Consider the following 14060-nt stretch of genomic DNA (forward strand, 5'->3'; position numbering starts at 1 on the left):
ACAATCGTGACCACTTTCTGAGGACTGACTATCATGAAATCCTTCAAAACTAATTGTTTGGATCCAATTTTGAAAGCTTCTCCGCTGGAAAGATGCTGCGATAGACAAGCGTTCCGGTCCAAGATGGATCACTGTAGTGCCTTATCTTACTTGGGTCTATGATATCTTCCGCACTGGGGAGTGGATACCGTCTGCCCCTACTAATACGTCGGTGGTCGAGGTGCTGTCATCAGCGAAGTAGACGGCGAGTGATCCTGGTGACTGCTTTTCATATTTTGTAAGTCGTTTGTCAAAATGGATAGTGCATGATGACGGAATGCATTGCTTGAGAATGTCGACGAGTTCCTGCCGATGCATATTAAATCCCTGTTTAACTGCGAGAGGCTTTGTCACTTTTCTGCCCCCAGTTCAAAATGATGAAGTTCACAGACCCGTTTTGGAGGTATAATGAAACCACCCGAAACCACCATTTGGGGCATCAGACTTCCTCAATCTCCGACCTATCGAAACGAATCAAGTTAAACGCAGTCGCAACACAAGTTCTCGAAACAGACCGTAGCTGGAGGAAGGGGGCGTTTCTGAAATATGAGAGATTTTTCATACAAGCCGAGTTCCACCATGACCTCCGCCGTGCATCGCGCGACTGCAATCCCAGCCCCAGCAGCCGTAATGCCATGCGGCGGTTGTCCGACTTACCAGATTGCTACTCGAAACTTGGGAGGGCCTGATGAGAGCGACATCGAGGATACCTCGACTGAATCTAAGTAGCACAGTGAGCCACGTAGCTCTATTTTATGTGACTTGTTGCCAACGCCGAACCTTTCCCGCAATTGCCGATTGGTCGCAACCGCTGAGCAGTCATATCGAGCTTCTATACTGCGAGTCACCGCTAAAGAACTCGACAACCGCCGAATCTGATACTAGTAAGAGGGAATTGAAAGGTCGCGAAGACAGCACAAGAAAAGACGATGGCAATACTGGAACCACCCAATCTGCAGAACTGTCAATGTACTTCTGATCCGAGAATGTAGTACATTCAAAAAGTAGGAACTCGAGGATTCATCAGACTCAGATGCCTGTAAGGTAGAATCAGACTGATCAGTAATAATGGTAGTAGGTGACAAGGGATAGGAATATTCAGATTCTGCGTCGCTGGCAGACCTGTTGAATTGAATGCAAAATCATTATTTTGCTGCGAAGATGTCGACGTTATGCTAAATACTGGCAGATCTTCCTGTTTCGCAAAATGTCTCGTAGCAGGCCTTGGGCACATTGCTGATCTACACGTCACGTATCAAGAGCTATGGATGAGAACCGTTCAAGGATCTGAGGGGGGCATTCAAACTTACGATCGATTCGCGGTCAATTCAGATTTCGAAAATTGGAGTCAGGATTGAGGTATGAACCTTGCGTGAATCAAGTTTGACTCCCAATATATTGATTGATCACCGTGACGGTGAGTACTATTTGCACAAAAGATCTACATACTGGACTTGAAAGACGACCTTCAGTTAGTAATTGTATTCTTGTAGCAATCAATGCCAATCATGATATTGTCTCTCCTTGCCTAGCATCCAATTTCAAGATACGAGCAATGGTCGGCCTTCCTAATCTCCTGAATTCGTGACGATGAGTGATTCGAGTTGGAGTAGCAAGATCTGCAGTCGTTCATGATCAGTACTCTGCAGGGCGGCTACTTATCATATCTATCCGAGGATGAGTTTGAAAATAGCCGGTCTGGGTGAAGGCCTGCATGGCACCTGGGTCTGTATCTGCTAGGTGCACGCTCGGCACGGATGCCCGAGTCTGAAGTCGCCAATGGCTGACAGCGCCCGACATCCCGCCACGGCACCGTCACCACCACCACCTGCTGCCCGCCATTGTCACACGCTGAGCACGCACCATGGATGTCGAGTCCATATTTACCGCCATGCGGTGGCACATCGAGCCGGCTGGAGCGAGTAGATCGGTGTGAGGAAAGAGACAGGGAATTTGAAGGAAGGGGATGTTGACATTGCCCAATATTTTGGGACAAGCCCGAAATTAGCATTCTCCTTTGGGCGGGGGACACTTCAGGCAGCAGGCGCTGTGTGGCGGCACGGTATGACTCGTAGTGTTGTTGGCAGAATGCTGCCATTCTGCCAGTGGCAATTGCCAAGCGGCAATTGCCGGCAGTAGGTCAAGGGTGGTTGGCAGAAGTCGGCAGAAATACGCTGAACTAGTATTTGTTCCTACTAAAAAACAATAAAAATATGACATGTGGCCTAGAAGCCCAAGGGCCATTCTGTCCAAAAAATTGTGTCCAACCACTTTGTTAGTAGTTACTGGGGAGAAAGTCAAAATTTGGTCAAAAACAACTCAAATCACTACTTTTTCACATGCAACTGCTGCTCGGCACAACAGCATCCATCTAATTGACTGAAAAATATGATCATCGGGCATGCTCGTGCCTAGTGTGGCTCACTACAAAAAATGCAATCAAGGCTGAATTCTATCAATTCTATCCCCGGATCTATTGCTTCTGCAACTTCCAAGTCGACTCAAAGGTCGTTTGCATGGATTCCTCCCCTTGCAGCAGACTCTGATCACCAGGATTGACCAACTGTCAGAAAATGATGGGGCAGAAGGTATCCACAGTGCCAACTGGCTTTGTTGAAGAGATCAATGTACTCAATCAAAGCTCAGAGAGTGCATCAGAGTATGATATTGATGCACTTTTGACTCATGAGTATAGCTTAGTGTAGTACTCAAAACCATTTTTGCCATAGTACAAACATAGTTGAAAAGAGCTAAAAACGCTCACAATACATTTTGCCGACTTTTGCCATTCTGCCAATTGCCATTCTGCCGTTCTGCCATCTGCCAAGAGGGTGTCGTGGGCAGAAAGGAATTGGCCTCTTGGCAGATGGCAGAATGGCAGAATGGCAAAAGTCGGCAAAATGTATTGTGAGCGTTTTTAGCTCTTTTCAACTATGTTTGTACTATGGCAAAAATGGTTTTGAGTACTACACTAAGCTATACTCATGAGTCAAAAGTGCATCAATATCATACTCTGATGCACTCTCTGAGCTTTGATTGAGTACATTGATCTCTTCAACAAAGCCAGTTGGCACTGTGGATACCTTCTGCCCCATCATTTTCTGACAGTTGGTCAATCCTGGTGATCAGAGTCTGCTGCAAGGGGAGGAATCCATGCAAACGACCTTTGAGTCGACTTGGAAGTTGCAGAAGCAATAGATCCGGGGATAGAATTGATAGAATTCAGCCTTGATTGCATTTTTTGTAGTGAGCCACACTAGGCACGAGCATGCCCGATGATCATATTTTTCAGTCAATTAGATGGATGCTGTTGTGCCGAGCAGCAGTTGCATGTGAAAAAGTAGTGATTTGAGTTGTTTTTGACCAAATTTTGACTTTCTCCCCAGTAACTACTAACAAAGTGGTTGGACACAATTTTTTGGACAGAATGGCCCTTGGGCTTCTAGGCCACATGTCATATTTTTATTGTTTTTTAGTAGGAACAAATACTAGTTCAGCGTATTTCTGCCGACTTCTGCCAACCACCCTTGACCTACTGCCGGCAATTGCCGCTTGGCAATTGCCACTGGCAGAATGGCAGCATTCTGCCAACAACACTAATGGCAGCATTAACTGCCAACAACACTAATCCGAATTCACAGTGAATTTCTTTCAAGGTTAACCATTATTGATATTCATACATTCCAAAAGGGTCGTATGAGTAGCTGTCATTAAAACTCCGCTTGAATCATTAAGACTAACATGTAACTGTATCGCTATGACCTAAGTTTGACAGCAACGACCAACTTATTGATTTTGATGTGTTCAGAGCTTGTGTCGTTCCAGGTGACCATGACGAAACACGGTATTCGATGTATGGTTTATTAAAAAGTTTTCCCACTTGCAAGTCGTTCGCTGAGTACTGCAACGCCTGGACAGCGAGTCAATGCATTACAACAAATGAACCGGGAGTGTCAAAGAGTGCGTCATACACTTGACTAGTAGTGATTTGTCAGTGACGACGCCATACACAGGTTGAGTATCTAGCAAAAGTGGCAAAAGAAGCATGACATCCGTGAAAGAAGCAGGAGATACGGAGAGCTAGGGAGCACGTACTAGTGCTTGATGACCTGATGCTCTTGCCAGTGACAGTTGAGACGACAAGTTGTACGTGTCCCCTCCGTTTGTTTTTCGATCGTTTGTAGCTTGACTTGGGCTCTTCGGTGTTGCAGTGTTAGAGGCAGCTTTAAGAGAAGTTTGAACAACAGTAATCAGAGTTCCCCACAGATACCACTTCATATCTTTGAACAGAGGCAGCACAAATATTAATGAGCTGTCCTGGTTAGGATATGCGCGTTTATTTATAGAATGTACTGGACGGCGCTACCGCCACCATCGAAGCGCCCACTTTGTTGTGCTTCCATAATATTCTGTTTGGAACAATTTGGACTGATGCCAGACTTGCTGTGCACACGAGGTGTGCGGCACTCGAATTCAGGACTTGTTTCCTTCCTACCATGTCGTGCCAGTATCATCTCCAAGGTCATTGTCCTTATGGGGCGAAGTGCAAGTTTAGCCACGAAATCCAGGCAAGTTTTCGTTCAGAAATTCATAGTCTCGGTTATGTACTGAAGCTTGTCATTATAGGGTGACGCATCAGCACACACTCAGCATGTTGAACATGCTGAATTGAGTCGTACTACTGTCAACCGTCCACCCAACCATAAGGGTCGTCGCCAGCATAATGGCCAACAGAACCGTCAGCCTAGGGCGCCTCAGTCACAGGTGCAGCGCACCATGTCTCAAAGGCCTGCCTCGGAGAATTCCGCTCATACGTCCGTTGGGCCATCCCGAAGTTCCAAGGGTGGCGAGGTGTGTCGCGCTTGGAAGGCCGGGATGTGCGCAAGAGGCACTAAATGCCGGTTTCTGCATGGTATTGAAGTACGTGAATCTTTCGGGTGCCTTTCTTCCCTGCATTTAGCTTGGCGACCACCAGGAGCATCTTGAAGATGTTGTTCCCCAACAAATTGAAACAGAAGAAAAGTTAGCCATGGAGGCTCGTGCAGCTGAGATTGCCAGAGCTCATGCAGCCGAGACTGCTAGAGTTCGTGCAGCTGAGGCCAAAGCTCGTGCAGCCGAGATTGCCAGAGTTCGTGCAGCTGAGGCTAAGGCTCGTGCAGCCGAGATTGCCAAAGTTCGTGCAGCTGAGGCTCAAGCTCGTGCAGCCGAGATTGCCAAAGCTCGTGCAGCCGAGATTGCCAAAGCTCGTGCAGCTGAGGCTAAAGCTCGTGCAGCCGAGATTGCCAGAGTTCGTGCGGCTGAGACCAGCGCTCGTGCAGCCGAGATTGCCAAAGAAGCTGCCGCGAAGACGGTCCAGAACGTTGTCCTTGGGTCCATCGTAACCTTCAGCGCAGGCCTTGAAATATCTCACCTAATCACCGGATTCGAGTGTTGCACCTTGCGTATTGCAAATCTGCCTCCCAACGTGCGGGAAGATGAAATTAATGCGCTGTTCACAAACCGCGGCCTTGATCGAGGGCGCTTCCACCTCGTCAGCGTCAAGCCCATGCCAGGTGGTGGCAAGCTTAGTGCTGAAATCATCACGGACGCTGAGTCTGGGAAAGCACTCTCGCTTGACCTCAGTGGCCTCGAGTTTAGGGACGAGGTTCTGACTCTCGAAGTATCAGGCTACAACAGTCCCGGAAGTATGTCCGCAGCGACTGAACGTGACAGTAATGTCCTTACGATATCCTGGCGTGCCCCATCTGTGCGCTATGTCGCAGAGTACCCTGATACGGTAAATGCTACTGCAAAAGCGCAAGAACTTAACCGCCAGATGTGCTCTGGGCGCCGGGTCAAAGTCGAGATCAACACCATGCCACCTGGTCGCTTCGTACCAGCATTCCACCACAACTCAATCAAGATTAGTTTCCTTCCCCCAACTATCTCTGACGAAGAAGTCAAAACATTCTCTGGCTCAGATGGTGTCAGGCGGTTGACAGTGAAGCGAGGTGGAGTTTTCAGCGAAGACGTTGGCCATATCACTGCCACATTACGGGAAGATATCGGATGCATCTCTCCTGGAACCCTAAAGTCGCTGGAGCCTTTACTACCGACTCCAAGCATTGATGGTACCGTTATGGTTCGTGCGCGGTTTTCTTCTTGGGAGGACGCGGACGCAGTGCATACCCGTCTTATTAACCATCGCATCGGAAACGTGTCCTTCTGGTTCCGACTCCCGAATCCCACACAGTACTCGATCACTATTTCTACTGAGCAATTTCGCGCACAAAAGCCTTTGTGGGATGCTTTGATCGGCGGCATCAAAGACAAGCGTGCATGCATGCTGCATATTCATGAGCAGAGCGCCGTTGTCCGGATGCGTTTGTCTGGCTCCAAGAAAGAAGCCATTGGCGCACTCAAAGTTAGAGCGGAAAACCTGATCGCAGGTGAGAAGGTGGAAGGGTGGCACATGACACTCGGATATCCAAACAACAAATTTTTGCGTTCGGTTTTTGACGACACAGGGGCACTCGTACGTGCGGATTGCAGAAGACAGGTTTTGAAAGTTTATGGAGAGTCAAAAGCTGTTGAACAGGCTCGTGAGTTGATCAAGGACAAGCTGGAGCAGCTCTCGTCCCTCGAGTATACCAAAATACTCGCGAAGCAGTCCGTTCGATTTTTCATCGCACGTGGAATACCAGAGTTGAGGGAAACTTTTGGCGAAGACAACGTCAAATTCGTCATATCTGCACGGAGAATCACAATCTCTGGTGGTGAGGAAGCACGGCACGCTCTCGAGCGCTTGATCCAAGGCTCGCTCAGTGGGCCACAGATCGTCCCAGACCCGTCAGGACAGCAGTCTTGCCCGATCTGCTATGACACCGTATCATCCCCACTTCCTCTTGGTTGTGGGCACGTCTACTGTTCTCCTTGCATGCGTCATTTCTTGACATCCGCTTTGGAATCTGGTCAGTTTCCGCTCACGTGCATGGGTGATGAGACCCAGTGTAAAGTCCCCATTCCTATTCCCACTATCCAACAATTCCTCCCTCAAACTTCCTTCAACCGCTTGCTGGAAATAGCATTTCACGGGTATATATCTCGGCATCCACAGGAATTCAAGTATTGCAAGACACCAGATTGCAATCAGATCTACCGCTCCACCGACCCCAGCACTGCGGTCGCAGGCCAGTGCCCTTCATGTTTCTCAAATATATGTACATCGTGCCATGATGACGCCCATGACGGCATGGACTGTGTCGAAAACAAGCGGCAGGCCGGACGCGTTGCTGAGGAGCGAGAGACGGAAGCATGGCTGGCAGCTCATGGCGGGCGCGTGAAGAAATGCCCGACTTGTCAAGCACTTATCGAGAAAGTGGATGGCTGCAATCATATGACTTGCACACTGTAAGTTATTCTGGACGCGCTCCCCTTCTGTCTGCATTTCATTGATTCGCTCGGGTACAGGTGCGACAGCCATATTTGTTGGCGATGCATGGGCGTCTTTTCTGCTAGCACCATCTATCCGCACATGAACAGGGATCATGGCACGATCTACGATGAGAATCCAGTCAACGAGGCTGTCAATGTACAGGAACAGCAGTGGCTGTTCGGATTGGCAGCGCAGCAACGTCAGCAGCAGGAAGAACTGCGTGATTGGCGGGTCGAGCAGGCGCGATTCGAAGAGCGGCAACGGAGGGAGGCCGATGCCGCGATTAGAGAAGAGGCAGAAAGACGGGCAGCGATAGCGAGACGAGAAGCAATCAGAGGCGAGCAGGCGAGACTAGAAGCAGTAAGGCGTGAGCAGGCGAGACTAGAAGACGTGAGGCGAGACGAAGCGAGACGACGTGCTACTTGGCAAGACCATGAGACTCAGTACCAACAAATGCGTCAAAGGGAGAGAGCGAGGGCCCAAGCGCAGCAAGAGGAACGATCGTCGAGCTGGGGTTGCACTATCATGTAACGCGTGTCGTCAAACACATGGAAGGATTGCCTAGTCAGGATTAAGATTCTCATTACACAGGACAATGTATGTCAAGCAACAGTTACAAGTACAGATACATGATGTGGATATGATGTTCAAATAAATATGCGAAACCAAATGCAAAGACAGGCAACATCGTCGGCTTCCAGACGGATAACTATAGATAGCATATTAGTCGACCAGTTCGAAATATGTCCTGAACATGGACTCGTGGCATAGTGGTGTGTTGGATATGACGCCGTGCACATGCATGAAGAGGCGGGGAAAACGGCGGGTGAAGTAGGATAGGAAGCCTTCCGGCATGGGACCTAGATGCCGTTTTACATGATCTGGGAGATCTTGATAATGGTGTTTCTTCAAGTGCACGTCAGCTTCTGGCAACAAAGATTTTTGTACACAGTTTGACTCACTTTATTTCGCAGAGCCCTTAGTAAATCTTGTACAGACTTGCCGTCATACTTCCGGTACTTGCCCAGGTTCTCGATGAAAACCTTATCCAACCGTGCATGCCAGTCTTGACCGAGGACATCGAAAGCGCCGGTTTCGAGAATAATCAAGTTTTGGTCACGGGGATCTCGGCACATGATCTCGAAGCGGTCTGATGCGTCTTGCAAGAAGTTCAAGCGACGCCCTGGGTCCCAGAAAAATGGATGTACAAGACATGACGTGGTGTCGGGCCTGTACACGTGAATTACAAAACCAGAAACAGAACATGTACGAGAAACATACCTTTTGCAGGCTCCAGGATCTAGCATGTTGGTGATTAAATCTACCGCCTCCAAGCCCTCTTCTCCAAACTGCTTCAGGCCATCTAAGGATTTGGTATTTTTTAGAATGTTGACCTCCCGCTCGAACCGATCCCCGAATGGGTGCAACCCGTTAGTGAGGACGTAGTAAAATAGACATCCCAGCGCAAAAATATCAACAGATTTAGTCAGTCTCGTTGGCTTGCCTGATGTTGACCCATTCACTGCAGTACTGACGCTGCCTCGTGATGATTGCGAATGGTCATCACTTATCGAGTCGTCAAGCTTCACTTCCCCCCTGAGAATTTCAGGCGCTCTCCATCCGACAGTGCCCGCAGCCATGGCACCGTGTGCTGTCGGTAGAAAACTCGTTTGGTCCATTTCGAGCTTCTTACATAGGCCGAAATCGGAAATGAGCATCCTCCGCCCACCATCCCTGCCTGATGCACCCTTCTTTTGTGCAGATATGAGAATGTTTTGGGGTTTGATGTCACGGTGAACGATCTTAAGTGAGTGCAGGTGTCGGAGTCCGGATGTTATCTGGCGGAGGGCACGCTTTGGATCAAATGAGTTGGATATCTCGCGAAATTGGTCGGGACTCTCAATGACGTCTGCGAGGGACGCGGGACAAAGCTCAAGAGCAATGTAGAGGAAATTAGCGTGGGCTTCTTGATAGTAGTATCGGATGACATTCGGGTGGTCGTCCGATTCTTGAAGAATATCAACCTCGCGGGAGGCGAGAGTGACAAAGTCTTGCAGGAGGCGCTTAACAGCTACTGCACGCCCCTGGAGGGAGCCTTGGTATACAACCGTTCCGTGAGATCCAAAGCCTTTCGAACATGTTAACAATTAAGACAGGTTTTATTATCAATCCTCACCTAGTATAGTATCAGACACGACCAGGGAAGATGTAGCGGCCGGCGGCGTCTGAGGTACCACGAGTGTGAGAGAAGGGGTATTCGGGTTGTCTTTGACCACCGTCTCAGGAACAGGGCCGTTTGCATCCTTGTCATCCTGATCACCCCCCATGCCATTAACGGCTGTCCCCGTGCCCTTTCCTTTCTTGCCTCTGCGCCCACGCCGAGGACGTTTCTTCGGCGTGGCATTCTCCCTGTCACTATCCTCTGCCTCTCCAAGATCTAGTGCTGTCGTGCTGGGGGTATCAAGTTGTTCATGCTCCGGGAAGTGATCGAGAGGCTGCAGTACGTGAGAAGGGGTGTCGTCTGGTGAGTTGATGGCAACCGGCGTGGGTTTGGAGGGGACCCGGGATATCTCCATTGCATGTACGACAGGGGTATCTGGACGAGGAGGCAGTGTTGTCGTATCTTCATCCGGCTTTTCATCAATGGAACTTGGTACAGACACTGTGGCGGGCGCCATCTGAAGCCTCACGCGGGGAAGCTTGGATCGGAATATAAACCCGGCCGCAAAGACGGCGGCTAGAATTATGGAGCCAATGGTGGAAATAGGGGATGCTGGGCCGAGTACCTTCATATGTGCACCAGAACTAGTGCCTGACCATGGCATCCAGCCTGGCACGGATGTGTTGTCCCTGGGATCTGACAGGGTGGGTATAGCTTCTGCTGCATCGATTGGTGGATCCGAATTGTCGCTAGGAGGTAGCATTGCACCAGGAACACCTGGGAGTTGTTTGTTATTCAAAGACGAATCGAGGTGACGTTTACCCGTGAGGCATTGAGCGTTGCCTGGATCACGTTCGCATAGCTCCACCATCTTGCGCCGCCGGGTGATACCGTCGACAGACTCAATGAGTTTGTGATTGAATTCGGTGTCACCGAATGCAGTTAGTGGAAAATGGTCCACACCCATTACGTAGAGAGACTTTGTCTCTTCGACAAGTCCGACATAAGCTGTATTGATGTCAAGGGAGGAGACATCCGATCCGCGCAAGAAGTCGGCACGAGGTTGCAAGAGGACGAACGGATCTGGTTTCTGAGCGCTTGACAAAACATCAAATACAGCCACTCTATATAAAATATTAGAAATATTCTGGAAATGCACACGACATTCCTTACATTGGACTATCAAAGTGGTTTGTCCACATGAACTGCGCTTTCTGCAGAGAGTACGGACCTGCGGAGTCATTTTCCTGCGCTTTGAGTGAAACGACTGTGCCAGTGGGTAGGGAGTCGATGTATGTGCTGTCTTGCGTCTTCCGGTACGCCGCTTGCAAGACATTGTCCTGGTTATTGGGACCATATATGGAGAAAGACAAATTCTGTATAGGAACCTTCCGACCATTAGGGGTATTTGAGCGGGTGAAGATGGATATCTGGTAGTCTTGCAAGGAAGTCTTGTTTAGCTGTAATGACTGTGAAAGCAATAGACACCTACCGGTACGTCCAATGAAAACCTCCGTCGGAATGAACCTCTCTTTGTTTGGCATATAATCTTCAAGTTCGTCTAAGTCAAGCTCCTCTTTGTGGCTGAAATTTTCAAACGGGTCCCAAGGGCACTCAGCGTTAATGGCCTTGACTTTCCCGGTTTCCAGTTCTATTGACAATAGGGATGTCTCTTTCTTTCCTACAAAGACCCGCTCGTCGTCATCCCGCGCAAATTTAAAGGGCGACATCTCGACCAGCTGTGCCATGGAAAAAGAGAGGCGCTGGAGTTTACTACTGGGGGTAGCCATCACATATATGTCGCCCGACTGTGGTTCGATCATGTACACTTCATGATGGGCGTCATCATCGTCCGTCAAGTCGGAGTCATAGGTGGCATGTTTGGTACGAACAAGCGGTGCAAGACTGGACGGGGCCTCGTGCGCAGAATGCGACATGGACCAGAGTTTCTGTCCAGAAGTACGGTTGAGTGCATGGAATCGACCATCTACAGATGCAACGAGAACGATATCGAGCAGGGTTACATCCTCTTTGTCCTCCGTCAATGATGACCTGCTTGAATATTGAGCGCTGAGCGCTTGAGTGTTGGCACCGTTAGAGAGGGCGTTGTTGAAACCAGCATGTAGTGTGACTGTCTGAGCAAGACATACAGCTGCGAGCAAAACAATTAACGTTGAGAATAGAGATACGGAGGCCATGGGTTACAAGGGATTTTCTCTCCCCCATTGACCGACACAGATGCAAACGGCGTTTAGGACGCTGTGCAGGCGCATTTGCCCCGACACCTACACTACCGGCTGGACTGCAAGACCATTCCGACATCATCGGAGACCAGCGCTGACCTTGAATGTTGGTCCTATGATGAGGTCACGTGCCAAACTTAGTGTGAGCCTGGCTTTGCAGCTTCAAGTTAGTACCTGTTCGTCTAAAGTCTAGCTGAGACTCGTGCACGTTGCTTTCATGCCGGACATTCCAGTCGGATCCCAGATTTTTGACCTTGTATTTCACCCCACGCACTCGACTGTATATACTGGCCTTCTTAACGGAAAGGTCAAGGCCTTTCGGTATGATGAACAAGGACAACATGAAGAAAGCTTCGTGTTAAGACCTTCCAAGCGTTCTTGCCGTTGCTTGGATACTAGCGAGGATGGGTCTCATCTATGGGCGACTGGGAAGGCAAAAGCTATTTTGTATGTTGTGTTTTGATATTTGGGCCATGGTTGTCCATAGTACTAAAGACATATAGCACAATTGATACAGCCACTGGGACAATCATTGAGACTCGCAAAAATGCCCATGAGTGAGTTAGTAATTCCTTGATGTGACTTCATGCTTCGTTGAGGCAGCTGATGGCAGTGCCAATTAAAGTTCCCCAGTGAATCGCATCAAACGCCTCATGCCCCAGATGCTGGGCACTGGTGATGACGACGGAGTAATCAAGGTCAGCCGATTCCGTTTGACGTGTGTTACGATCAACTTCTTACGTATAAGCTGTGGATAGCTGTGGGACCCTCGAAAGTCTAATCCCATTCGAGGTTATACCCATCATTATGACTTCATCTCTGATTTCCTTTGGTTAGACGACAAAAAGCAACTTATCACAACCAGGTAAGCAAGCACCCATAGCAACAGTATCCCCCGCATTCCAACACTTATATTTTTTTTACTCTGCGATAATCAAGCGGCGATGGCACATTATCAGTGATTGATGTGCGTGGAAAGAAGCCAGAACCGGTGGCACAGTCCGAGGATCAGGAGGATGAGCTACTCTCTATTGTTGCTATTCGAAGGTACTTCCGCCTACATATGTATTTAAATGTGCTCATTGTGTGCATGCGAAATGCCGGGCTAATAGCGGATCCAAAGTAGTAGTCGGCACGCAGACGGGGATTTTATCCGTGTTCAATCGTAGTCGTGGATGGGGAGACTGTGTCGACAGAGTTCCTGGGTAAAGTTCTTCTGTTTCTGGATGCTTGCCTGAATGTTCCTCATCGTCGCTGCAGGCACCCCCAGTCGATTGATGCCCTTTGTACTCTGCCGTCGTCATACCCGTCTTCTCACTCCACCATCCTCACGGGATCGTCTGATGGTCTTCTGCGGGCCGTGCAGCTATTTCCCACCAAGCTCCTTGGCGTTGTTGCTGACCACGGGTCTTTTCCCATCGAAAGAATTGCAGTCGATCTCGGTGGGGAGGGAAGATGGGTCGGTAGTGCAGGTCACGATGACACGCTCAAGATGACAGATCTCAGGGCCATTTTTGAGGACGAAGAGGGTGAAGAGGCAGTTGACGAATCTGAAATTGTACAAGCCTCGGATATAGACCCCCAGGAACCCGACGGAGCTGTTGTCGAAACCCAAGCACATCCCGAGGGCACCGCAGCAGTCATCGAGGCGTCTGACAGTGACGAGGATGTACAAGACTCTCACTCCCCGAGGGAAAAGAAAAGAAAATCGAAAAGCAGCAAAAATGCGTTGGCAGTGAGGAGCAAAAAGGCACGGAACCAGATTGATGCAGACCCTTCCTTCTTCCAGGGCCTATGATCTTGGCACCGATGTGAGGCATACTATACATACATTAACAGCATCGCCGCCCTCGACGCTAATCTAACCCCCATAGGTGCATCTCATCGCCTTGCCTCTTGATACGGGTAGCACTTACAGCCGTTCAGGGACCGGAGGTCCATTATGGTTAACCCGTCGGGAGGGTCCGAAGGGTATGCTGTGAGATCAGTGCATCCACGATTATCCATCCCTGTCAGTGTTTTGGTTGCTACATATTGCATCATCTCAATGAGATCCGTGGGCTTTGGTTTTGGTCCGAGAACGCGGTTGTCCTTAGTCTATTAATGGAGAGATAGATCTGCGAAAGCTCAGCGCTTAGATACTTGTTATGTGATATGTAATTATGCTATCTCATTCATGGTTAGCTCACATTGCGTATCTCGT

At 49.2% G+C, this 14060-nt stretch overlaps 3 protein-coding genes across 3 annotated transcripts; 2 read left to right on the forward strand and 1 right to left on the reverse strand.

Moving 5' to 3' along the window:
- Window positions 1-4815: 4815 nt before the first annotated feature.
- F5891DRAFT_1185273 (uncharacterized protein) lies at window positions 4816-7984 on the forward strand (the record flags this gene model as incomplete). Its single annotated transcript, XM_041366536.1, has 3 exons — window positions 4816-4959; window positions 5015-7428; window positions 7489-7984. The coding sequence occupies 3 exons, from the start codon at window positions 4816-4818 to the stop codon at window positions 7982-7984; spliced, it is 3054 nt and encodes a 1017-aa protein (XP_041229223.1).
- A 192-nt stretch (window positions 7985-8176) lies between these two features.
- Window positions 8177-11812, reverse strand: F5891DRAFT_1185274 (uncharacterized protein; the record flags this gene model as incomplete). Its single annotated transcript, XM_041366537.1, has 6 exons — window positions 8177-8359; window positions 8416-8683; window positions 8735-9581; window positions 9630-10738; window positions 10788-11052; window positions 11107-11812. 6 exons carry the CDS (start codon window positions 11810-11812, stop codon window positions 8177-8179), a joined length of 3378 nt encoding a protein of 1125 aa, XP_041229224.1.
- A 193-nt stretch (window positions 11813-12005) lies between these two features.
- On the forward strand, window positions 12006-14047 carry F5891DRAFT_1017594 (WD40-repeat-containing domain protein). The gene is made up of 7 exons (XM_041361002.1): window positions 12006-12304; window positions 12361-12414; window positions 12483-12555; window positions 12616-12722; window positions 12797-12904; window positions 12970-13062; window positions 13118-14047. Exons 1-7 carry the CDS (start codon window positions 12075-12077, stop codon window positions 13653-13655), a joined length of 1203 nt encoding a protein of 400 aa, XP_041229225.1. The 5' UTR covers window positions 12006-12074; the 3' UTR covers window positions 13656-14047.
- Window positions 14048-14060: the final 13 nt, after the last annotated feature.

Source organism: Suillus fuscotomentosus, assembly GCF_016647785.1.
Source record: "Suillus fuscotomentosus strain FC203 chromosome Unknown F5891scaffold_12, whole genome shotgun sequence".
Classification (NCBI taxonomy): domain Eukaryota; kingdom Fungi; phylum Basidiomycota; class Agaricomycetes; order Boletales; family Suillaceae; genus Suillus; species Suillus fuscotomentosus.

Bases quoted from the DNA above. Each gene is read 5' to 3' on its own strand.
- F5891DRAFT_1017594 (XM_041361002.1), top strand. From the start codon at position 12,075: ATGCCGGACATTCCAGTCGGATCCCAGATTTTTGACCTTGTATTTCAC. The intron at 12,305-12,360 runs GTATGTTGTGTT...AAAGACATATAG, and splicing joins GGGAAGGCAAAAGCTATTTT to CACAATTGATACAGCCACTG. The intron at 13,063-13,117 runs GTAAAGTTCTTC...TCGTCGCTGCAG, and splicing joins TGTGTCGACAGAGTTCCTGG to GCACCCCCAGTCGATTGATG.